This window comes from Pecten maximus, chromosome 3, assembly GCF_902652985.1.
Source record: "Pecten maximus chromosome 3, xPecMax1.1, whole genome shotgun sequence".
NCBI lineage: Eukaryota > Metazoa > Mollusca > Bivalvia > Pectinida > Pectinidae > Pecten > Pecten maximus.
Window position 1 is genome coordinate 45,471,606 of NC_047017.1, and position 26,562 is coordinate 45,498,167.

The following is a 26,562-nucleotide window of genomic DNA, read 5'->3' on the forward strand; positions in this document are numbered from 1 at the left end:
TGTGATATATTAAAGATTCCAGTAATGTGGATATATAAAAGATCCCAGTACTGTGATATATTAAAGATTCCAGTACTGTGATATATTAAAGATTCCAGTACTGTGGATATATTAAAGATCCCAGTACTGTGATATATTAAAGATCCCAGTATTGTGATATATTAAAGATCCCAGTATTGTGGATATATTAAAGATTCCAGTAATGTGGATATATTAAAGATCTCAGTACTGTGGATATATTAAAGATTCCAGTACTGTGATATATTAAAGATCCCAGTACTGTGGATATATTAAAGATCCCAGTACTGTTGATATATTAAAGATCCCAGTATTGTGATATATTAAAGATTCCAGTACTGTGATATATTAAAGATTCCAGCACTGTGGATATATTAAAGATTCAATACTGTGATATATTAAAGATCCCAGTACTGTGATATATTAAAGATTCCAGTACTGTGGATATATTAAAGATTCCAGTATTGTGGATATATTAAAGATCACAGTACTGTGATATATTAAAGATCCCAGTACTGTGATATATTAAAGATTCCAGTACTGTGATATATTAAAGATTCCAGGACTGTGATATATTAAAGATTCCAGTACTGTGATATATTAAAGATTCCAGTACTGTGATATATTAAAGATCCCAGTACTGTGATATATTAAAGATTCCAGTACTGTGGATATATTAAAGATCCCAGTACTGTGATATATTAAAGATTCCAGTATTGTGGATATATTAAAGATCCCAGTACTGTGATATATTAAAGATCTCAGTACTGTGGATATATTAAAGATTCCAGTACTGTGGATATATTAAAGATTCCAGTACTGTGATATATTAAAGATCCCAGTACTATGGATATATTAAAGATCCCAGTATTGTGATATATTAAAGATCCCAGTATTGTGATATATTAAAGATCCCAGTACTGTGATATATTAAAGATTCCAGTATTGTGGATATATTAAAGATCCCAGTACTGTGATATATTAAAGATCTCAGTACTGTGGATATATTAAAGATTCCAGTACTGTGGATATATTAAAGATCCCAGTACTGTGATATATTAAAGATCCCAGTACTGTGGATATATTAAAGATCCCAGTACTGTGATATATTAAAGATTCCAGTAATGTGGATATATTAAAGATCCCAGTACTGTGATATATTAAAGATCCCAGTATTGTGATATATTAAAGATCCCAGTACTGTGGATATATTAAAGATCCCAGTACTGTTGATATATTAAAGATCCCGGTATTGTGATATATTAAAGATTCCAGTACTGTGATATATTAAAGATTCCAGCACTGTGGATATATTAAAGATTCAATACTGTGATATATTAAAGATCCCAGTACTGTGATATATTAAAGATTCCAGTACTGTGGATATATTAAAGATTCCAGTATTGTGGATATATTAAAGATCACAGTACTGTGATATATTAAAGATCCCAGTACTGTGATATATTAAAGATCCCAGTATTGTGATATATTAAAGATTCCAGTACTGTGATATATTAAAGATTCCAGGACTGTGATATATTAAAGATTCCAGTACTGTGATATATTAAAGATTCCAGTACTGTGATATATTAAAGATCCCAGTACTGTGATATATTAAAGATTCCAGTACTGTGGATATATTAAAGATCCCAGTACTGTGATATATTAAAGATTCCAGTATTGTGGATATATTAAAGATCCCAGTACTGTGATATATTAAAGATCTCAGTACTGTGGATATATTAAAGATTCCAGTACTGTGGATATATTAAAGATCCCAGTACTGTGATATATTAAAGATCCCAGTACTGTGGATATATTAAAGATCCCAGTATTGTGATATATTAAAGATCCCAGTATTGTGATATATTAAAGATCCCAGTACTGTGATATATTAAAGATTCCAGTATTGTGGATATATTAAAGATCCCAGTACTGTGATATATTAAAGATCTCAGTACTGTGGATATATTAAAGATTCCAGTACTGTGGATATATTAAAGATCCCAGTACTGTGATATATTAAAGATCCCAGTACTGTGGATATATTAAAGATCCCAGTACTGTGATATATTAAAGATTCCAGTAATGTGGATATATTAAAGATCCCAGTACTGTGATATATTAAAGATCCCAGTATTGTGATATATTAAAGATTCCAGGACTGTGATATATTAAAGATTCCAGTATTGTGGATATATTAAAGATTCCAGGACTGTGATATATTAAAGATTCCAGTAATGTGGATATATTAAAGATCCCAGTACTGTGGATATATTAAAGATTCCAGTACTGTGATATATTAAAGATCCCAGTACTGTGATATATTAAAGATTCCAGTAATGTGGATATATAAAAGATCCCAGTACTGTGATATATTAAAGATTCCAGTACTGTGATATATTAAAGATCCCAGTACTGTGATATATTAAAGATTCCAGTACTGTGGATATATTAAAGATTCCAGTATTGTGATATATTAAAGATTCCAGTACTGTGGATATATTAAAGATCCCAGTACTGTGATATATTAAAGATCCCAGTATTGTGATATATTAAAGATCCCAGTATTGTGGATATATTAAAGATTCCAGTAATGTGGATATATTAAAGATCTCAGTACTGTGGATATATTAAAGATTCCAGTACTGTGATATATTAAAGATCCCAGTACTGTGGATATATTAAAGATCCCAGTACTGTTGATATATTAAAGATCCCAGTATTGTGATATATTAAAGATTCCAGTACTGTGATATATTAAAGATTCCAGTACTGTGGATATATTAAAGATTCAATACTGTGATATATTAAAGATCCCAGTACTGTGATATATTAAAGATTCCAGTACTGTGGATATATTAAAGATTCCAGTATTGTGGATATATTAAAGATCACAGTACTGTGATATATTAAAGATCCCAGTACTGTGATATATTAAAGATCCCAGTATTGTGATATATTAAAGATTCCAGTACTGTGATATATTAAAGATTCCAGGACTGTGATATATTAAAGATTCCAGTACTGTGATATATTAAAGATTCCAGTACTGTGATATATTAAAGATCCCAGTACTGTGATATATTAAAGATTCCAGTATTGTGGATATATTAAAGATTCCAGTACTGTGATATATTAAAGACCCCAGTACTGTGATATATTAAAGATCCCAGTACTGTGGATATATTAAAGATCCCAGTATTGTGATATATTAAAGATCCCAGTACTGTGATATATTAAAGATCCCAGTACTGTGGATATATTAAAGATTTCAGTACTGTGATATATTAAAGATTTCAGTACTGTGGATATATTAAAGATTCCAGTAATGTGGATATATTAAAGATCTCAGTACTGTGGATATATTAAAGATCCCAGTACTGTGGATATATTAAAGATTTCAGTACTGTGATATATTAAAGATTTCAGTACTGTGGATATATTAAAGATTCCAGTAATGTGGATATATTAAAGATCCCAGTATTGTGGATATATTAAAGATCCCAGTAATGTGATATATTAAAGATCCCAGTATTGAGATATATTAAAGATCCCAGTACTGTGTATATATTAAAGATCCCAGTACTGTGATATATTAAAGATCCCAGTATTGTGATATATTAAAGATTCCAGTACTGTGGATATATTAAAGATTCCAGTACTGTGATATATTAAAGATCCCAGTACTGTGGATATATTAAAGATCCCAGTATTGTGGATATATTAAAGATCCCAGTATTGTGGATATATTAAAGATTCCAGTACTGTGGATATATTAAAGATTCCAGTATTGTGGATATATTAAAGATCCCAGTACTGTGATATATTAAAGATCCCAGTACTGTGATATATTAAAGATCCCAGTACTGTGATATATTAAAGATTCCAGTACTGTGATATATTAAAGATCCCAGTACTGTGGATATATTAAAGATCCCAGTACTGTGGATATATTAAAGATTCCAGTATTGTGAATATATTAAAGATCCCAGTACTGTGATATATTAAAGATCCCAGTACTGTGGATATATTAAAGATTCCAGTACTGTGGATATATTAAAGATTCCAGTACTGTGATATATTAAAGATCCCAGTACTGTGATATATTAAAGATTCCAGTACTGTGGATATATTAAAGATCCCAGTAATGTGGATATATTAAAGATCTCAGTACTGTGATATATTAAAGATTCCAGTACTGTGGATATATTAAAGATTCCAGTACTGTGGATATATTAAAGATCCCAGTACTGTGATATATTAAAGATTCCAGTACTGTGGATATATTAAAGATCCCAGTATTGTGATATATTAAAGATCCCAGTACTGTGATATATTAAAGATCCCAGTACTGTGATATATTAAAGATCCCAGTACTGTGATATATTAAAGATTCCAGTACTGTGGATATATTAAAGATTCCAGTACTGTGATATATTAAAGATTTCAGTACTGTGGATATATTAAAGATTCCAGTACTGTGGATATATTAAAGATCCCAGTAATGTGGATATATTAAAGATCCCAGTACTGTGATATATTAAAGATTCCAGTACTGTGATATATTAAAGATTCCAGTACTGTGATATATTAAAGATCCCAGTACTGTGGATATATTAAAGATTCCAGTACTGTGGATATATTAAAGATTCCAGTATTGTGAATATATTAAAGATTCCAGTATTGTGATATATTAAAGATTCCAGTATTGTGATATATTAAAGATCCCAGTACTGTGATATATTAAAGATCCCAGTACTGTGATATATTAAAGATTCCAGTACTGTGATATATTAAAGATTCCAGTACTGTGGATATATTAAAGATTCCAGTATTATGATATATTAAAGATTCCAGGACTGTGATATATTAAAGATTCCAGTACTGTGGTATATTAAAGATTCCAGTATTGTGAATATATTAAAGATTCCAGTAATGTGGATATATTAAAGATTCCAGTACTGTGATATATTAAAGATTCCAGTAATGTGGATATATTAAAGATTCCAGGACTGTGATATATTAAAGATTCCAGTACTGTGGTATATTAAAGATTCCAGTATTGTGAATATATTAAAGATTCCAGTAATGTGGATATATTAAAGATTCCAGTATTGTGGATATATTAAAGATTCCAGTAATGTGGATATATTAAAGATTCCAGTATTGTGATATATTAAAGATTCCAGTACTGTGATATATTAAAGATCCCAGTACTGTGATATATTAAAGATTCCAGTATTGTGATATATTAAAGATCCCAGTACTGTGATATATTAAAGATTCCAGTACTGTGGATATATTAAAGATTCCAGTACTGTGGATATATTAAAGATTCCAGTATTGTGAATATATTAAAGATTCCAGTATTGTGATATATTAAAGATCCCAGTACTGTGATATATTAAAGATCCCAGTACTGTGATATATTAAAGATTCCAGTACTGTGGATATATTAAAGATTCCAGTACTGTGGATATATTAAAGATTCCAGTATTGTGAATATATTAAAGATTCCAGTATTGTGATATATTAAAGATTCCAGTACTGTGATATATTAAAGATCCCAGTACTGTGGTATATTAAAGATTCCAGTATTGTGAATATATTAAAGATTCCAGTAATGTGGATATATTAAAGATTCCAGTATTGTGGATATATTAAAGATTCCAGTAATGTGGATATATTAAAGATTCCAGTATTGTGATATATTAAAGATTCCAGTACTGTGATATATTAAAGATCCCAGTACTGTGATATATTAAAGATTCCAGTATTGTGATATATTAAAGATCCCAGTACTGTGATATATTAAAGATTCCAGTACTGTGGATATATTAAAGATTCCAGTACTGTGGATATATTAAAGATTCCAGTATTGTGAATATATTAAAGATTCCAGTATTGTGATATATTAAAGATCCCAGTACTGTGATATATTAAAGATTCCAGTATTGTGAATATATTAAAGATTCCAGTATTGTGATATATTAAAGATTCCAGTACTGTGATATATTAAAGATCCCAGTACTGTGATATATTAAAGATTCCAGTAATGTGATATATTAAAGATTCCAGTACTGTGATATATTAAAGACCCCAGTACTGTGGATATATTAAAGATTCCAGTAATGTGATATATTAAAGATTCCAGTACTGTGATATATTAAAGACCCCAGTACTGTGGATATATTAAAGATTCCAGTATTGTGATATATTAAAGATTCCAGTATTGTGATATATTAAAGATCCCAGTACTGTGATATATTAAAGATCCCAGTACTGTGATATATCAAAGATCCCAGTATTGTGGATATATTAAAGATTCCAGTACTGGTTCCTGAAATGCCTTAGGTAATTTTGGACTTGTATCTTTGTGCTCTTGGCCTAAAATCTCAAATGTTTTGTATGGTAAAGTGACTTTCTGTAGTTCTTAATGTTTTGAATGACTAGGGTGCTTTTACAGGGAAACTTTCCAATCCGACACCCTGTGGACACAGGGTCAGAATGGACAGGATTTTAGATTAACCCAAATAATATTAAATAATATCTCAAAAATGTGTTCAAATACTCAAGTGTCAGATTTGAAAGAATGTCAGACTCCTCATGCTCAGAATATAGAGGATGCAGATTCCTCAGGATCAGATAAGACAGGATGTCAGCCTACTAAGGGATCTGATTAGACAGGATGTCAGTCTCCCAAGGATCAGATTAGGCAGGATGTCAGTCTTCTCATGGTCAGATTAGACAGGATGTCAGTCTTCTCATGGTCAGATTAGACAGGATGTCAGTCCTCTCATGGTCAGAATAAACAAGATGTAGGACTCCTTGGGGTCAGAATAAACAAGGTGTAGGACTCCTTGGGGTCAGATTAGACAGGATCTATAGAATTTAAACAGTGTACTGAAAACAGAGGTTTGAAGTTTGAAGGGATTTAGACTAATTAAAATGGACTTGTATAGATTATAGAACTGTATAACCCGCTAATGTTTTGATCAGTAAAACTGTGTGTTTTAATGACCATGTATAGAGTACATAGGGTGTCCTATGATGTCTGGGTGTCCTATGATGTCTGGGTATCCTGTGGTGTCGGGATGTCTGTACCCAGATTGTGAGTCTGGGTCATATTTTGCCAGACTTAGCCTAGACTGGTACAGAGGTGACAAGACACTGATATAGGAAGAGATGTGATGCATGTTTGCACAAAATGTCCATGTCCTGACCTACTTGTCATCTGACACCCTCTGATACCCTATAGCTACTAAACATTGTATGTTTTGTATTTTACTCATAAATTAACATGACAATTTCCTCCTCCTCCTCCTCCTGACAGTGTCATACTGTAGACACACTGCCCATTACCACTCACATTGACCATTCCATCTCTCTACCAGGTAATAGGGTACTGTCTGGTGTCATATAGAACCCAACAAGAACACTTGTGGTAGGGGTTTTGTGTCAGAAAATAGAGGGGTAGGGGTGAAAATAACAATTAAAGAGTGGAGGAGATGGATTAAGGACAGATGAGAACAATAAGACACAAGATGTCTGTATCAGGGAAAAATGGAGTATCTTACTTTGATACAAATATTGATACCTGGTGATATGTTTTGTGTGCCAACACAACACTTGTACTGGTGTCAAGGTGGTGGTGGGGTGGAGCCAGGGAATAATTGGTGAACCATGCCCCTTTGTCCCAATACCTCCCCTCACTTATCAGATAAATTGGGGGATAGGGTGGTCATCAAATCCAATTGATTGAACCCCACCCCCTGTCAATATGATTCTGTCAAGGCAAGCATAGGGGAGGAGGAAAATCATAAAACACAGATTGGTTCCAACCCATCACCTCAGCCATATCCGCCAGCCTCCTTAGGTCAGTGAGGACGGCCATAAACACAGAGTGTGGCAGATGGACATGACATGGGTCCTTACTGGACCTATGTTGGACTGGTCAGTTTTTATTAGTTTGACCTTGACCTTCAGAGATAAAATGGTCAGATAAAGTCAGGAAGCAATGTGGTCATTATCACAATGGGCAAGAAAAAACATTAAACAATTTCCTTCTGTAAAACTTAAATTATACATGCTTTTTTCAAGAGGGTATACAAGTACCACTTGTAACAGTCATTGACAAAAGTAGCCAAAGTCAGACTCTAACAAAGATAGCAAGACCATGGCTTAAAAAGGGAAGGTAAATGTTTTTGACAATATCTGACTAATATAAAGATAAAAATCAGACTGGCCACTGTTTCCTGTACAGAAAATGCGTGCTATGTTTTTAATCTTTCTGTTGTTGGAGTTGGAGAATTAAGGACTTTTGACAGAAATTACTTTTAAAGAAGAGAGGATATCAATTTATTATGTTGACAAGAAGATTGGAAACAATGATGGTTGGGAGGAGACTGCAAGTGACGAAGCATTGATGGAGGGAAGGAGGCTGGAAGTGACAGAGCAATGAGGGTGAGAAGGAGTTTGGAAGTGACAAATCAGTGACTGTGGGAAGGAGGTTGGAAGTGACAAAGCAGTGAGTGTGTGATTGAGGTTGGAAGTGACTTGCAACCTCCTTCCCTCCATCACTGCTTTGTTCTTTCCAGCCCCCTTCCATCTCTCATTGATTTGTCACTTCCAACCTCCTTCCCACCGTCACTGCTTTGTCACTTCCAACCTCCTTCCCACAGTCACTGCTTTGTCACTTCCAACCTCCTTCCCACCGTCACTGATTAGTAACAAAGCAATGAGGGTGGGAAGGAGACTGTCAGATGTCTACAAGGACAGTGAGACGGGGGGGGGGGGGGGGGGGGGGGGGGGGGGATCAGTCTATCAGATATTGAAAGTGGTAACAAAATTATTTTAATTGAAGTACTGTACAAATTGATCAAAGTTCAGTTATTATAATGACAAAATAAAGATATTGGTTGAAATTTTGTTTGTTATATTGATGTGATTGTAATGATGAAAATACACTGATTGTCTTCATCAGATAAAGTCTATTACTATCACACTATAGGCAGGTCACTGTCAAATGCTGACAGGAACAAGAGATTGGGTCCTGTAGGAACATGATGGACAACACATGTAAAAGTCAGACTTGGACATATTCCATTCCTTGTCCCCAACCAGTACTCTGCCAGATTCTTAAACTTTTGTGGGAACTGCAACTTGCTACTTAAATTGTTTTTCTGCAGATTTTATGGAATAAGTCCGTTTTCTCCCACAGCGATCAGATTTCAGCCGTGTGTAAACACAGTTGGGTAATGTTTTGTGTATTTGCGGTTCCTGGTAGCTGATTCATAGTGGTGGTGCCCTGTCTTCTGCTTCACTTTCCCCTTCCCTTATCAGCACTTACTTATTAAACTTTTTACAGCATTTTGCAGTTTTAATGAATAAACATTTCTATGGCCGTTACAACAGGCACTTAAAAACAAAAAAGCAGAACATTTCAAGAAGTCGTAATTTAAGATTTTATTTCAGATGTGATGTCATGATCAGCTTTGTGGATAAAATGGCACCGACAGTGATTTTGTTGTTCAGATTTAGAGAACTTTTACACAGAAGCTGTCTTTGTTAGATTTTCAGTAGATTGCATACATATCCATTGATGACTTCACCATTTATTTGTTAATTGGCAGAAACTGGATATGAGACACTCACAAACTGATGAAGTATACTGCCGATGATATAGATAAATCTTAATTCTATCATGCTACTGAGGTACAACAGCTGTGAGTTTAAATCAATTCCGTTTTGAAATTTTATTTTTAAAAGGTAAATTTTATAAATATGAAAAAAAAGGTATATAGATTTTTCTTATTACTAAAAAAAACTACTTTTACATTGTGGTATAGTTTTACTAATACATCTTAAAAACAATTTTCAAAATAAATTATCAAATATAAAATTATATTCATTCTTACTCCCAGCAAAGTACATGAACTGATAAAAGATGTTGGTTTTACAATAAATATTGTTTTTAAAATTTTAAATGATGAAAAAGATTTTTTTTACTGATATTTCGCTAGATATTTAATTACCAATGGGATTTTTTTTTACTACTTATATCTTAATTGGATACTAGTTTAACTATGACAGATGACATTAAACAGGGAGGGATATAATGCCAGGCTGTGGGAATAGAGAACAGAGATGGCTAGATAACTGTTATGTTATAAATCACTCCTCTAATAGCCCTGGACAGTTGGTATTTTATCTTGGTAGAAATTTATCTCCAACTGAGCTGGTGGATCTGACCAACAATATCACCATGACACTTAATAAAACACATTACAGGGCCATTTAGTAAGATGATTTTTGGTTGGTTAAAAATATAAATAATTTTTAAAAGGACATCATGTACATGTAGTAATGTGATATTTTATTGAACAAAATATTAATTTACATATTGTTTAAAAATACCAAATGACATTATATTATTTCATATCTATCTAGTTGTAACCATTTTGATCTAAACAATTAACATTGATACTACTTAATTCTTGTTTCACTAAACATTAAAAATAAAACTTCAATTTTAAGTATGATTATACAACTGCAGGACTTATTTGGAAACATAATTTTGTTCTTCTTTATCCATTTGATAATTTTACCTTGTGTTTTAATTTTAATCAGGTTGTAGTGTAAAATTGACCTTGTATAAAACACTGTCAATTGGTAAGTTAAGTCTTTACACTGAAAAATTGCCAGAGAAATACATAACTCATTTTTGATTATATTTAAAATTCAAATAATGGTGGTTATTTTTAGATATTTTTGGTACATTTCATGATTTTGAGATGAAATGGAGACACCAAGTAGAGGAGCTGTTTATTATCATGTTTAAACAAAGTGGTAGTTAGATTTAAGATGTGAAATATTGAGAAGGAAAGAAACCATTTTGCACACCAAGAAGAAACACCAATGTATATACATAGTGTGTGTCATATACTGAACTAAGATATCCAATGACCAGTCAGCCACCTCCCTGATCCCATGGGAGTCATCAATCCAGAATTATTTCTAATCAGCCCAATGTTCTGCCATGCCGAAGACTATTTGATCCTCCAACTCTAGAATGTAGATTGCCAACAGCTCTGCATTAAGCTATTCATTAAGTTGACATATAAAAGAAATCTGTTTGTTTTGATTTGCTGGCCATGCATTGCTCCTCCAGTGGTATGCTTTGAAACTAGATATACGGAGAATTTCTATTTTATAGAGGCATTTCTGGTTTGTCTATTACCATGACCTCTGTGTACTCAAATGTCAAATAGTTCAAGGTCACTACAGAAAACAGGGTGGACTTTCCAAGGTGTCTTCTTCATATATCTTCTTAACCACCATCATTTCAATTGTTTGAAATCATGCTACAACAAACTCAATGTATTTCCTTATTCATCATATTTATACTGCCATAAGTCTAAATTTAAGCTGCAGGGGAGGGGGGTCTATGGAATAAAATCTACCTATCTTTCGTATGGTAGGTTTTAACATTTTTTCTTCAGTCAAATGATCAATAAGCAGATTGAAACAATTTCATAGTACTTTGTAAATTAAGAGCTGACTACAAACCTAGAATCATCTCATTTTGGTTACCTCATCTTTTTGTCGGTATGATTTTTTGTCCCCAAACAGAATACCAGAGGTTTCATTGAAGGGTTTCAATCTTCATTGTAATTAAGACTTTTTCACAAATATTCTTTGCAATAGCAATTTATCCCAGCACCAATCCCATCAAATTTCCATAAATTCAAAGACTTCCTGGAGCCATATCTGCATGTAAACCATACTTACAGATAGAGTTATTTTCTGGATCATTTTCTCTTCAAATAAACCCCATTTCCTTTGGAGTCCAGTGAGAAGTTACAATTGTGGAGGGCCAAAATGTCTGATTATTTTGTTTAAGGTAGGGGTCTTCTATGTCCAAAGTTCCAAAGTGATTATTTTCGATGGTAGGGGGTCAAACATTTTAAGTACCTATTTAATGTCTAAATGACCAATGGTCAACAGACACAGCATGAGGTCACAGGTCTGGTGAGAAACTTCAAAGAGTGTACCTCTGATCTCCTGGGGATCCCACCCTGTCCAGGTTTCCTAGACTAAGGCCTGCACACCTGCAGATAACCTTGTATACCAAAACTATAGCTTGAGGGCTACAGGAACTGGCAACACAGAAGATGCTATTTATTTTTCTATCTCAGTACAGTAGAAAGATAAGAAATCTCCCATTTCCCAGGGAATAATTATTTGTGCACTTAATTCATCAATTTAAAATCAGGACATGTAAACTAAGAGGTGTGAGTGTACATTGATAATGGGAGCCACATGCGGAACCCCAGCTGTGCTCGATTAACAGACCGGCTTGTGTTTTGGTGAAACTTGACATAATGATCCCTTGTTTATTTCTCTGATTCATAGACAAAACAACATTTATCCCTGATGTAGATTTCATTACTTATACTTGGAAATGTCAGGTATTTTTTTCTTTGAACATATAAATATATAAATGTGTAGATTAATCATATTTATTGTAATAAACAGTGTCACTTTTTTATCAGTGTTTATGTAATGTTGACATTTACATACCAATAAATCCATTTCATTTCTGTAATTACCAGGTATATCAGATGTGGTTTCTTGGAGATCACAATATCTTTTTAATTGTTGAAACATTAAAAATCGTCTTCTTGATGTCTGCATTAATTCTGATATTATAAAATCTTAAGGTAATAATTGTCATTTTGTTAGCATAAAAATATCAAAATGTTTTTAATCAAATGCAATTAAAGTAAAACATTGTTGGTGTATTTTGAATGTGTATGATTCTTCCAAATCTTTTTTTTATTCCAAACATGACAAAGAGAACTTAATATTTCTGGCATTATTTTTAATTCAACATTAAAATGATGATAGAATTACTGTAAAGATTTGTGTACTTTAAGTGATGTATGACCCCGTGTACTTTTGAGTATTTATATGATGGTGTTAGATAGGATCCCTTAGGATCACTCAGCACCATTTGTTATGACAAACGCCACACTCTGTGTGTGGAAATCTATAAGATTCCATAACACTGGAGAGATCAAGGATAATGTGGCCTCACAGAAACAACTGGTCTCTATCTTACAAACGTTTGATTTCTATGTAACGCCCAACATAATACTCCACCGTTTCTAGTTACAAGGTCATCTCAACTGTTTTCTTTTATTCTGAAATCAAAGTATGCCTTATGTAGATTCTGTATCTTTATACTTCATCTGAAATTAATTTTACTTTCATTTGTCATAGCTAGGTTGACAACCATTAAGTTTCATTTGTCATCTTACAAGATAAACTTGAAATTCATAGAAAGATTTTCAACATTACAATCGTGGCTTTAACTTATCAGGGCTGTCAGAGATTGACATCCGATAGTGTGTTGTGATGTCACCTAATACTTATGTGTTATCATAATACAATGTTTTATATCTATCTCCATTCTCCTGTTCACTTTTCATAATTATGAAGATTTTCTCTCATTGAATAGCTGATATCAAATTTTGAATGGATTTATTGCTTAGAACATCGACCATTTCCTGATAAACACATGTTTTATGGTACGGAGGGCTCAAAATTCAATTCTACTTTTTAAATTTTCCTTAAAGTAGGGTTCACCGTGTGTAAGGTACCTCTGTAATACAGGAAATAGGTCCGAGGGAGGGCAGGTAGTGCCAGGAGAAAAATTTATCAGATGTTATTGAGATATTTATTGGATTGAATTGATACTCAATAACTTAACTTCCATTCACAATGTTAGTGTTGAAATATGTCATTTATAGAAAAGGCCCCGATCAGTGAAACCGTCTTATAGATATTTGATACAGCTACTTAAATATCATTGTTGTAGTGTTTATCTTTTATCAGATATTTACACAGGGTTTACATCAGCTGCCATCAGTTTAATTTCCTCAATTTTATCATATCTTTGTACTCAGTAACCTGTGAAATGAGACTTTAGAAAAATGAAAAATCTACTCAGATCAATATGGTCTTGGGTGGCAGTAATAAAGTAGTGTTAAGTTTGGACAATACTACCTCCCCGATTCCTGTTGTTACTTAATCTACCATCAAAAATAAAATCCTCAAAATAATGATACGAATCCATTTTTTTATAATACAGTTTACATATGACACCAAAGGCTCCAATTTTAAAGATAAGTGTCCAAAGGAAGGTTCACCACAGGGGAATACCCCGTCACCATGTGGTGTCGTTCATGTGATTATAATTACATCAATGTTTGATGGCCTAAAGATTACTTTTACATTCATGTAGATATTCTTTAATTTATTTTTCTATCAATGATTACTTCACAGATAAACAAATTTAAACATCTAAGTGATTTTAAATTGATTTTCTTGATACAACTTCAAGTCATGTTTGTGTGGTGTGTCCCTTGTAACACATCAAGTCACCTCCTGGCCACCCTAACAAGCTGTCTGAGGCCGGTTATCAGGATATCAATGTGAAATTAATTTAGTCTGATACAGCTTGGCTTGTCTATCAGAATTTATGAGATAATTTAGATGCAATATGTGTGTTAAGCATATATCACCCAAAGGAAAGATAACCTTGAATCTCCCTCTGAAACCGACTTATCATGGAGGTGGCCCCCACACTGTGGGACTCTGTCGATTCTCTCCCATCTCCAGGTCTACCATGTGGATAACTGTCGATTCTCTCCCATCTCCAGGTCTACCATGTGGATAACTGTCGACTCTCTCCCATCTCCAGGTCTACCATGTGGATAACTGTCGATTCTCTCCCATCTCCAGGTTTACCATGTGGATAACTGTCGACTCTCTCCCATCTCCAGGTCTACCATGTGGATAACTGTCGACTCTCTCCCATCTCCAGGTCTACCATGTGGATAACTGTCGACTCTCTCCCATCTCCAGGTCTACCATGTGGATAACTGTCGACTCCCATCTCCAGGTCTACCATGTGGATAACTGTCGACTCCCATCTCCAGGTCTACCATGTGGATAACTGTCGACTCTCTCCCATCTCCAGGTCTACCATGTGGATAACTGTCGACTCTCTCCCATCTCCAGGTTTACCATGTAGATAACTGTCGATTCTCTCCCATCTCCAGGTCTACCATGTGGATAACTGTCGACTCTCTCCAATCTCCAGGTCTACCATGTGGATAACTGTCGACTCTCTCCCATCTCCAGGTCTACCATGTGGATAACTGTCGACTCTCTCCCATCTCCAGGTCTACCATATAGATAACTGTCGACTCTCTCCCATCTCCAGGTCTACCATGTGGATAACTGTCGACTCCCATCTCCAGGTCTACCATGTGGATAACTGTCGACTCCCATCTCCAGGCCTACCATGTGGATAACTGTCGACTCTCTCCCATCTCCAGGTCTACCATGTGGATAACTGTCGACTCTCTCCCATCTCCAGGTTTACCATGTAGATAACTATCGATTCTCTCCCATCTCCAGGTCTACCATGTGGATAACTGTCGACTCTCTCCAATCTCCAGGTCTACCATGTGGATAACTGTCGACTCTCTCCCATCTCCAGGTCTACCATGTGGATAACTGTCGACTCTCTCCCATCTCCAGGTCTACCATGTGGATAACTGTCGACTCTCTCCCATCTCCAGGTCTACCATGTGGATAACTGTCGACTCTCTCCCATCTCCAGGTCTACCATGTAGATAACTGTCGACTCTCTCCCATCTCCAGGTCTACCATGTGGATAACTGTCGATTCTCTCCCATCTCCAGGTCTACCATGTGGATAACTGTCGACTCTCTCCCATCTCCAGGTCTACCATGTGGATAACTGTCGATTCTCTCCCATCTCCAGGTCTACCATGTGGATAACTGTCGATTCTCTCCCATCTCCAGGTCTACCATGTGGATAACTGTCGATTCTCTCCCATCTCCAGGTTTACCATGTGGATAACTGTCGATTCTCTCCCATCTCCAGGTCTACCATGTGGATAACTGTCGACTCTCTCCCATCTCCAGGTCTACCATGTGGATAACTGTCGACTCCCATCTCCAGGTCTACCATGTGGATAACTGTCGACTCCCATCTCCAGGCCTACCATGTGGATAACTGTCGACTCTCTCCCATCTCCAGGTCTACCATGTAGATAACTGTCGATTCTCTCCCATCTCCAGGTCTACCATGTAGATAACTGTCGACTCTCTCCCATCTCCAGGTCTACCATGTGGATAACTGTCGACTCTCTCCCATCTCCAGGTCTACCATGTGGATAACTGTCGACTCCCATCTCCAGGTCTACCATGTGGATAACTGTCGACTCCCATCTCCAGGTCTACCATGTGGATTACTGTCGATTCTCTCCCATCTCCAGGTCTACCATGTGGATAACTGTCGACTCTCTCCCATCTCCAGATCTACCATGTAGATAACTGTCGATTCTCTCCCATCTCCAGGTTTACCATGTGGATAACTGTCGACTCTCTCCCATCTCCAGGTTTACCATGTAGATAACTGTCGACTCTCTCCCATCTCCAGGTCTACCATGTGGATAACTGTCGATTCTCTCCAATCTCCAGGTCTACCATGTGGATAACTGTCGACTCTCTCCCATCTCCAGGTCTACCATGTGGATAACTGTCGACTCTCTCCCATCTCCAGGTCTACCATGTGGATAACTGTCGATTCTCTCCCATCTCCAGGTCTACCATGTGGATAACTGTCGACTCTCTCCCATCTCCAGGTCTACCATGTGGATAACTGTCGACTCTCTCCCATCTCCAGGTTTACCATGTGGATAACTGTCGACTCTCTCCCATCTCCAGGTCTACCATGTGGATAACTGTCGACTCTCTCCCATCTCCAGGTCTACCATGTGGATAACTGTCGACTCTCTCCCATCTCCAGGTCTACCATGTGGATAACTGTCGACTCTCTCCCATCTCCAGGTCTACCATGTGGATAACTGTCGACTCTCTCCCATCTCCAGGTCTACCATGTGGATAACTGTCGACTCCCATCTCCAGGTCTACCATGTGGATAACTGTCGATTCTCTCCCATCTCCAGGTCTACCATGTGGATAACTGTCGACTCTCTCCCATCTCCAGGTCTACCATGTGGATAACTGATTATAGATTATCTAATTTCACATTGATATTTTTTTTAAAGATAAAAAAGAGGATGTGTTTGAAAGGGGTGTGAGACAAATATCACATTCAGTGGCTTGGTTTGGTTTAATTTGGTTTGTTGGTTTGGTTTGGTTTATTTTGTTTAACGTCCTATCAACATTCAGTGGATGTCCTGAGGTCTGGACTCTAGTTTGGATAAGTACTGACTGTTCTGTTTGCAATGGATGCTATCTTTAATTTATACCATTAAGGTAGTATCCTCATCAACTCCTACCAACTTACGTTAATTTATACCATTAAAGTATCCTAATCAACTCCTACCAACTTAAGTTGCCTCAGGATCATGAGATGATTACTGAAAATTTTATTTTACACAAGTAGTTTTTATAAATAATTGCTGAATTATAATACTATTGCCCTTGTATCCGACTTATGTTGAGGCCTCATTGTTTGTGATCCCACTCATACAGAATCTGTGCAGTAGTCCCTGTCCTCTGAAGTGGTGCGGAGGTGTTTTCTGTGATTATAACAACTCCTTGATACTTACTGGATAGGTCTAATTACCTGATAATAACACCCTGATCCCTCCTGTTTTCCCACCCTCATGTAGACTCGGTAATAAAGAAACACATTGTTTATCATGTAACAGAACATCTTATCCATGTTTATAAGTATATCGCTATCAATTTAACTGATGATCTGGCTGATTTGATTTTTTTGCCAAAATTTAATGATTGTTTTGGATAAATACACTAGATAGAGACAGGTGGATACAGTTGATCGAGTCTCAAGCAGTACTTCTTATATTATACGTAATCAGTTTAACTGTGGCTGGGAAAAAACAGTCGCCTTTGAGGCTTTACTCCAGAGAATTTCATTTTTATTAGAGATAATTAATTTGATATACGTTGAATGTAAATAGCTTGGCTTTATTCTTTTGAAGAAAAGTAGTTAAAGAAGAATGATTTAATTGTCAATTGACTTAATCTTTTTTGCACTGGTTTATGTATTGTAGAAAGTGAATGATGCCATATATTTGTTTGAAACTTTGGATTTTTGACATTGATGCAGGCTTAGAAGTATGGAGATTTAGGTCCTGTGTGTCATTCTGATCAGGATGCAAGAAAGGTTTAACATTAATGAAAATCATGGTGTTTTATAAGTTTGATTAACTTAATCTTCAATCAAGGTGTTGGAGATGTTTGGTTATCTAAATCTCTAATCAGAGAGTGAGAGATGTTTGATCAGAAGACATCTCCTCACACAGTGGTATTGTAATTATGAAGAATACCATCTGACACAGTGGTATTGCTGAAAATAGGTAAAAGGTATAAGCATTACATGCCACATATCAAGCTGGCTTTTTGTCTTCAAGGTCAATCCAGGGCCTATAGAATATATTAGTTTTTCATATTAATTAGTATTTAAATCTGACATATGTTATACCATAAAAATACCACTTATTGGTGAGTTAGGTAGACGTGTTGAAGTCTTTGTGTAAGATAGTACAAAACAAATTGTTGGATTAGTGTTAATTAGTGATTAATTACAGATAACAACACTCAAGTCCAGACAGATAACTGGCCTACTATTTATTTTAATCTGGTCATCTTGTTATGCCATCTGCCATAATTAATTAATTCTGCTGATAAGTAAGAATATCTGCCTGTACAAGGGGACTAATTAAATGTCTGGTGTACAGGTGTATTGAGAATGGGCAGCGTTGTGTTGAGTTTATTGTTGTCATTCCCAGATAAAGCCTAGAACAGGTTCTCAATTACAGGTAGAAGAGGGAAGAAAACCTGTAACCTTATCATAGTTATCAAGTGACATAATCCTGGGATAGTAATTGTGACGACTGAGAATTTAATCAATCTCTGATTATCAAGACAGTTAAACTATATTTTGTTACAGTAGAATGTTTAGCTGAATGTCTCGCCTATTTCTTATTTGAGGTCAGCAGTAATAGTTATCAATGGAGAAACATATTTTGGTTAAAAATTCAATTGGCATATCTCAATATCCTTAATGCAGTAAGATTGCTACAACAACAGGGAATGGTTTGTCAGATTATCAGCTACAACAACAGGGAATGGTTTGTCAGATTATCAGTCAGGGGTCAGCTTGTTTTGCCTAGAAATAAGACCACAAAATAAGAGATAACACCACATGTCAAAATGAAAATATTACATTAAAAGTGAAAGTCAAGCATGTATTTACAGGTCGAAGATCCCACTGAACTCTCCTGTTGTATACATGTGTTGTCATCAGGTGTTTATCATAGTACTTACAATGTACCTACTACCTTAATTTTATGCAGGTGACCTGACCTTTGAGTTCTGGACAGTGTTGGTTAATCTGCTCCAAGAGGATGATGGGCAAGTCAAGGAGGTGACCACTGAGGCTTTGTTCAAACTTTGTGAGGGCACAGGTGAGTCAAACACTTAATGAGGCACAGGTGAGTCAAACACTTAATGAGGCACAGGTAAGTCAAACACTTAGTGAGGCACAGGTGAGTCAAACACTTAATGAGGCACAGGTAAGTCAAACACTTAATGAAGACACAGGTAAGTCAAACACTTAATGAGGGCACAGGTAAGTCAAACACTTAATGAAGACACAGGTGAGACAAACACTTAGTGAGGCACAGGTGAGTCAAACACTTAATGAGACACAGGTAAGTCAAACACTTCATGAGGGCACAGGTAAGTCAAACACTTAATGAAGACACAGATGAGTCAAACACTTAATGAGGCACAGGTAAGTCAAACACTTAATGAAGACACAGGTGAGACAAACACTTAATGAGGCACAGGTAAGTCAAACACATAATGAAGACACAGGTAAGTCAAACACTTCATGAGGACACCGGTGAGACCAACACATAATGAGGGCACAGATGAGTCAAACACTTAATAAGGGCACAGGTGAGGCAAACACTTAATGAGGGCACAGATAAGTCAAGCACTTAATAAGCTAGGTCACAGGTGAGTCATGAACCTTATGTAATATTCTGGATCTGGATGAGTTTGCTGGCAGAATGAATTATTTAGTCCCAGGGAGGAGGGGGGGGCGTGGCAAAAGTAGGTTACTTAAACCCAAATTGTTACCTTTGACCTACATGAAAGACAGACTTCAAAACTGCAATGATGGTGCCTAAAACTACCTTTCTTCCATGTCTGTTTGTAATACTTTCTAATTCTGTTTCTAATTCAGTAAGCAGTATTAACATAATATGTTTAAATTGATAAAATATCAAAATAAAGTTTAGACAAGCACGGCTGATTTTAATTCCTAGATTGGATGATATCATTGATCAAATTAGTCATGTTGCTTCTTGGAATTCATTTTCCCATCTGAATCCGGATACAAAATAAGATATATTTCTAAAATTCATACCACAAACCGCAATCAGATAATGAATAGGTGTCACCAGATCCAATTTCCTGGTAAAGGGACACCACTTATCTGGAAATATCCATCAGATTTATTTATTATCTATACATTCTCGGCATATAACTTCAAATTTTGAGGGGGACTGTAATTGGCTGAATTGTCTTGTTCATTCTGTAATAGGCACAGGGATCCAACACAAAAACTGATAGCAGGGATAAAACTTACTGGGATAAAACTTACTGAGGTAAAACTTACCGGGGTAAAACTTACTGGGGTAAAACTTACTGAGGTAAAACTTACTGGGTAAAACTTACTGAGATAAAACTTACTGGGGTAAAACTTACTGAGGTAAAACTTACTGAGGTAAAACTTACCGGGGTAAAACTTACTGAGGTCAAACTTACCGGGGTAAAACTTACTGAGGTCAAACTTACCGGGGTAAAACTTACTGAGGTAAAACTTACTTCGGTAAAACTTACTGAGGTAAAACTTACTTAGGTAAAACTTACTGGGGTAAAACTTATTGAGGTAAAACTTACTGGGGTAAAACTTACTGGGTAAAACTTACTGGGTAAAACTTACTTAGGTAAAACTTACTGGGGTAAAACTTAACAGGGTAAAACTTACTGGGGTAAAACTTACTGAGGTAAAACTTACTGGGGTAAAACTTACTGAGGTAAAACTTACTTAGGTAAAACTTACTGAGGTAAAACTTATTGGGTAAAACTTACTGAGGTAAAACTTACCGGGGTAAAACTTACTGAGGTAAAACTTACTGAGGTAAAACTTACTGAGGTAAAACTTACTGAGGTAAAACTTACCGAGGTAAAACTTACTGAGGTAAAACTTACTGGGGTAAAACATTACAGGTAAAACTTGCTGAGGTAAAACTTACTGAGGTAAAACTTACTGAGGTAAAACTTACTGGGTAAAACTTACTGAGATAAAACTTACTGGGGTAAAACTTACTGAGGTAAAACTTACTGAGGTAAAACTTACCGGGGTAAAACTTACTGAGGTCAAACTTACCGGGGTAAAACTTACTGAGGTCAAACTTACCGGGGTAAAACTTACTGAGGTAAAACTTACTTCGGTAAAACTTACTGAGGTAAAACTTACTTAGGTAAAACTTACTGGGGTAAAACTTATTGAGGTAAAACTTACTGGGGTAAAACTTACTGGGTAAAACTTACTGGGTAAAACTTACTGGGGTAAAACTTACTGGGGTAAAACTTACTGGGGTAAAACTTACTGAGGTAAAACTTACTGGGGTAAAACTTAACAGGGTAAAACTTACTGGGGTAAAACTTACTGGGTAAAACTTACTGAGATAAAACTTACTGGGGTAAAAATAAACAGGGTAAAACTTACTGGGGTAAAACTTACTGAGGTAAAACTTACTGGGTAAAACTTACTGAGATAAAACTTACTGGGGTAAAACTTACTGAGGTAAAACTTACTTAGGTAAAACTTACTGAGGTAAAACTTATTGGGTAAAACTTACTGAGGTAAAACTTACCGGGGTAAAACTTACTGAGGTAAAACTTACTGAGGTAAAACTTACTGAGGTAAAACTTACTGAGGTAAAACTTACTTAGGTAAAACCTACCGAGGTAAAACTTACTGAGGTAAAACTTACTGGGGTAAAACATTACAGGTAAAACTTGCTGAGGTAAAACTTACTGAGGTAAAACTTACCGAGGTAAAACTTACCGAGGTAAAACTTACTGGGGTAAAACATTACAGGTAAAACTTGCTGGGGTAAAACTTACTGTGTTAAAACTTACTGAGGTAAAACTTACTGGGGTAAAACTTACTGAGGTAAAACTTACAGGAGTAAAACTTACTGGGGTAAAACTTACTGAGATAAAACTTACTGGGGTAAAACTTACTGGGGTAAAACTTACTGGGGTAAAACTTACAGGAGTAAAACTTACTGGGGTAAAACTTACTGAGGTAAAACTTACTGGGTTAAAACTTACTGAGGTAAAACTTACTTAGGTAAAACTTACTGGGGTAAAACTTACTGAGGTAAAACTTACTGGGTTAAAACTTACTGAGGTAAAACATACTGTGGTAAAACATACTGGGTTAAAACTTACTGAGGTAAAAATTATTGGGGTAAAACATACTGAGGTAAAACGTACTGAGGTAAAACTTACTGAGATAAAACTTACTGGGGTAAAACTTACTGGGGTAAAACTTACTGAGATAAAACTTACTGGGGTAAAACATTACAGGTAAAACTTACTGGGGTAAAACTTATTGAGATAAAACTTACTGGGGTAAAACTTACTGGGGTAAAACTTACCGGGGTAAAACTTACTGAGGTAAAACTTACTGGGGTAAAACTTACTGAGATAAAACTTACTGGGGTAAAACTTACTGGGGTAAAACTTACTGGAGTAAAACTTACTGAGATAAAACTTACTGGAGTAAAACTTACTGGGGTAAAACTTACTGAGATAAAACTTACTGAGATAAAACTTACTGGAGTAAAACTTACCGGGGTAAAACTTACAGGAGTAAAACTTACAGGAGTAAAACTTACTGGGGTAAAACTTACTGAGGTAAAACTTACTGAGATAAAACTTACTGAGGTAAAACTTACTGAGGTAAAACTTACTGGGGTAAAACTTACTGGGGTAAAACTTACAGGAGTAAAACTTACAGGAGTAAAACTTACAGGAGTAAAACTTACAGGAGTAAAACTTACTGGGGTAAAACTTACTGAGGTAAAACTTACTGAGATAAAACTTACTGAGGTAAAACTTACTGAGGTAAAACTTACTGGGGTAAAACTTACTGAGGTAAAACTTACTGGGGTAAAACTTACTGGGGTAAAACTTACAGGAGTAAAACTTACAGGAGTAAAACTTACTGGGGTAAAACTTACTGAGGTAAAACTTACCGGGGTAAAACTTACTGGGGTAAAACTTACTGGGGTAAAACTTACTGAGATAAAACTTACTGGGGTAAAACTTACTGAGGTAAAACTTACTGGGGTAAAACTTATTGGGGTAAAACTTACTGGGGTAAAACTTATTGGGGTAAAACTTATTGGGGTAAAACTCACTGAGGTAAAACACACTGCGGTAAAACTTACTGGAGTAAAACTTACTGAGGTAAAACTTACCAGGGTAAAACTTACTGGAGTAAAACTTACTGGGGTAAAACTTACTGAGATAAAACTTACTGAGATAAAACTTCTCGAGGTAAAACTTACTGGGGTAAAACTTACTGGGGTAAAACTTACTGAGATAAAACTTACTGAGATAAAACTGATGGGGTAAAACTTGCTGCATGAGAAGATAAGTTGTTTCATAATGTAGCACAGTGTTTCTGAGTAGCTCGGGTATCATAACTACCCTTTACTTTCCTTTTTTTCCACAGGTGTAGTACAACCGTTCCTGTCTCTGGACCTGTTGATTGGTCAGCTGGTCACTTACCATGGCACTACAACTAGATGGAAAGGATGCTTGACCACTCTGGTCAACTGGATTAAAGGAGAAAATTCAGACAATAGTGTATGTATTTGTTGTGGATTATCATGTTGTACTGTTGGAATGGTGTTATAGCCTCTGTTGTAGTCAGTGACTTGGTAGATTCCTGTTCATTAATTATTCATTACTCAAATTATATCAAGTGTTATCAGTGTTGATACCAGGAATGAGTTAGAACTATTCTACAAATACTAGAACCAAGAATGAGTGAAAATTATTCTATAAATACTAAAACCAGGAATGAGTGAAAACTATTCTACAAATACTAGAACCAGGAATGAGTGAAAACTATTCTACAAATATTAGAACCAGGAATGAGTGAAAACTATTCTACAAATACTAGAAACAGAAAATGAATTCTGTATGCTAAGATTTGGGTGATAATATAAATCTGTACTAGGTCAGTAGATCTGTTATTACCTCTGATGATAGTTATGTCGTTAATGTGTAGTTGTGTTTAGAATCCATCAATACACATATTGACTATATATTGAGTCCAGGTAAATGTTTAGAATCCATCGATACATATATTGACTATATTGAGTCCAGGTAAATGTTTAGAATCCATCAATACATATATTGACGATATTGAGTTGAGGTAAATGTTAAGAATCCATTGATTTGAAGTTGAACTGCATTATGTTAAAGTCAGTGACGTCATGAAAAACCTTTTCATGTATCCCGAGTATTTGAAGTTACAGAGGATATTTTTACAGCATTTTTACTTTCGGAATTGAATTTATACTTCCAGTTCGGCAAGTTCGGCAAGTTATCAGAGCTCAAGATAGTAAAGTTTGTCTGTATAACCATACTGAATTACTCTGAATATTTTGTACAACTTGTAATTGTTAGCTAAAAATCTGTGGGCTAGGATAGGGTATGGAATTATTGTTAGCTAAAAATCTGTGGGCTAGGATAGGGTATGGAATTATTGTTAGCTAAAAATCTGTGGGCTTGGATAGGGTATGGAATTATTGTTAGCTAAAAATCTGTTGGGTAGGATAGGATATGGAATTATTGTTAGCTAAAAATCTATCGGCTAGGATAGGGTATGGAATTATTGTTAGCTAAAAATCTGTGGGCTAGGATAGGGTATGGAATTATTGTTTGCTAAAAATCTGTGGGCTTGGATAGGGTATGGAATTATTGTTAGCTAAAAATCTATCGGCTAGGATAGGGTATGGAATTATTGTTAGCTAAAAATCTGTCGGCTAGGATAGGGTATGGAATTATTGATTATTGAGGATGATGTTTCATTATGTATATATCATTTGATGAAATTGAATTATCATACAACAAGAAATGTCAATAATGCTTCAATATAGCTTACAGCCTAAACATTATATTCATAGAGAAAAAATGTGTTGTAAAAGTTATTTAAATGTTACCGAAAAATTCTTCATATTAAAAATAGACTTTTTATGTCATTCAGGAAGTTGAAGAGAGACTATTTGACAAAGGCGAGATGAATACCTACCGTGAGGATGTGATATTTGTCCAGCTTGTCATCAAACATCTGACCAAACTCCTTCTTCTACTGACCAGTGGTCAAGATCTTACAGAGGATTCTAATAACTATCAGCCAGAAGGGAGGGGAGACAAATCTACCTTTAAAAGTATCAAAAAACTTGATAATGTGGTCAGCTGTAGTGAAAGACATTTTCCTTCCCAGGAAATTGACCAGACAATTTATAAAACTACCAAACCCTGACCCAGCAACATTTTGTTTGTCAGATATAGAAATAATTTTCAAGGAAATTTTAGACACTTTACACAAATCCATTGAAGCTCAGGAAGAAATAACTGTGTCATCACCATTCTTGGAAGTGTCATGGTACAGGACAGTGTTTCCAAACATCTACAGGACCCTGAAGTTGATGGACTTGGCCAAATGCTTGAGTGCCACACTCAGTGATCAATGTGATGTCATTCGTTTGTGTATTGGCGTCAAACTAGGGGCGCCAAACTCAGTGATCAATGCCCTGGTGTCTAGTGCACTGATGTAACACAGTTAAGTGATTATAGTGATATACATTTTTGAACTTTATCCAGAAGTACGGTTCAACATCTATGATGTTTTATTGGTGAAAAATGAAATAATAAAAAATAAAGAATTTTAACTTTGGAGACTTCGTTTTGTGGCGGTTTGATGATAGTAGATGGCTGACATATGGTCTGAAATAATCAACATATTTCAGTTCAGAATACAAACATCAGTTAGGTGGTCTTTTTTTGGTGTTTTCATCTGAATAGAGGTTTCCATAAAACACTTTGGTTCCTTGGACCAGTAAAACTTCCTTTCTGTCATCTGAAAGTGCTCACTTAAAATTGCTTTTCAGGTCTGACGGTCTGAAGGTCAAAGGTCTATGTCACCATTACTATAAATAGAAAATTCATTCCAACAAAATAATTGAGCTTCAATGGGCATGTCACACTCAAAACTTCACACGGTGCTTCCTTGCTGGAAGTGCTTATTTGGACTGTTATTCAGGTGTACAGATCGAAGGAAGGC

At 35.4% G+C, this 26,562-nt stretch overlaps 1 protein-coding gene across 1 annotated transcript in view; it reads left to right on the forward strand.

Annotated features, from left to right (window-relative positions):
* The window catches only part of LOC117322779 (thyroid adenoma-associated protein homolog), a 119,942-nt gene extending 93,765 nt beyond the window's left edge, over window positions 1-26,177 (forward strand). The window contains exons 37-39 of the mRNA XM_033877719.1: window positions 19,472-19,582; window positions 23,941-24,074; window positions 25,483-26,177. Coding sequence (XP_033733610.1) covers window positions 19,472-19,582; window positions 23,941-24,074; window positions 25,483-25,761 — 524 coding nt within the window. The 3' untranslated portion in view covers window positions 25,762-26,177. The remainder of the gene's footprint in view (window positions 1-19,471; window positions 19,583-23,940; window positions 24,075-25,482) is intronic.
* The last annotated feature ends 385 nt before the right edge of the window (window positions 26,178-26,562 follow it).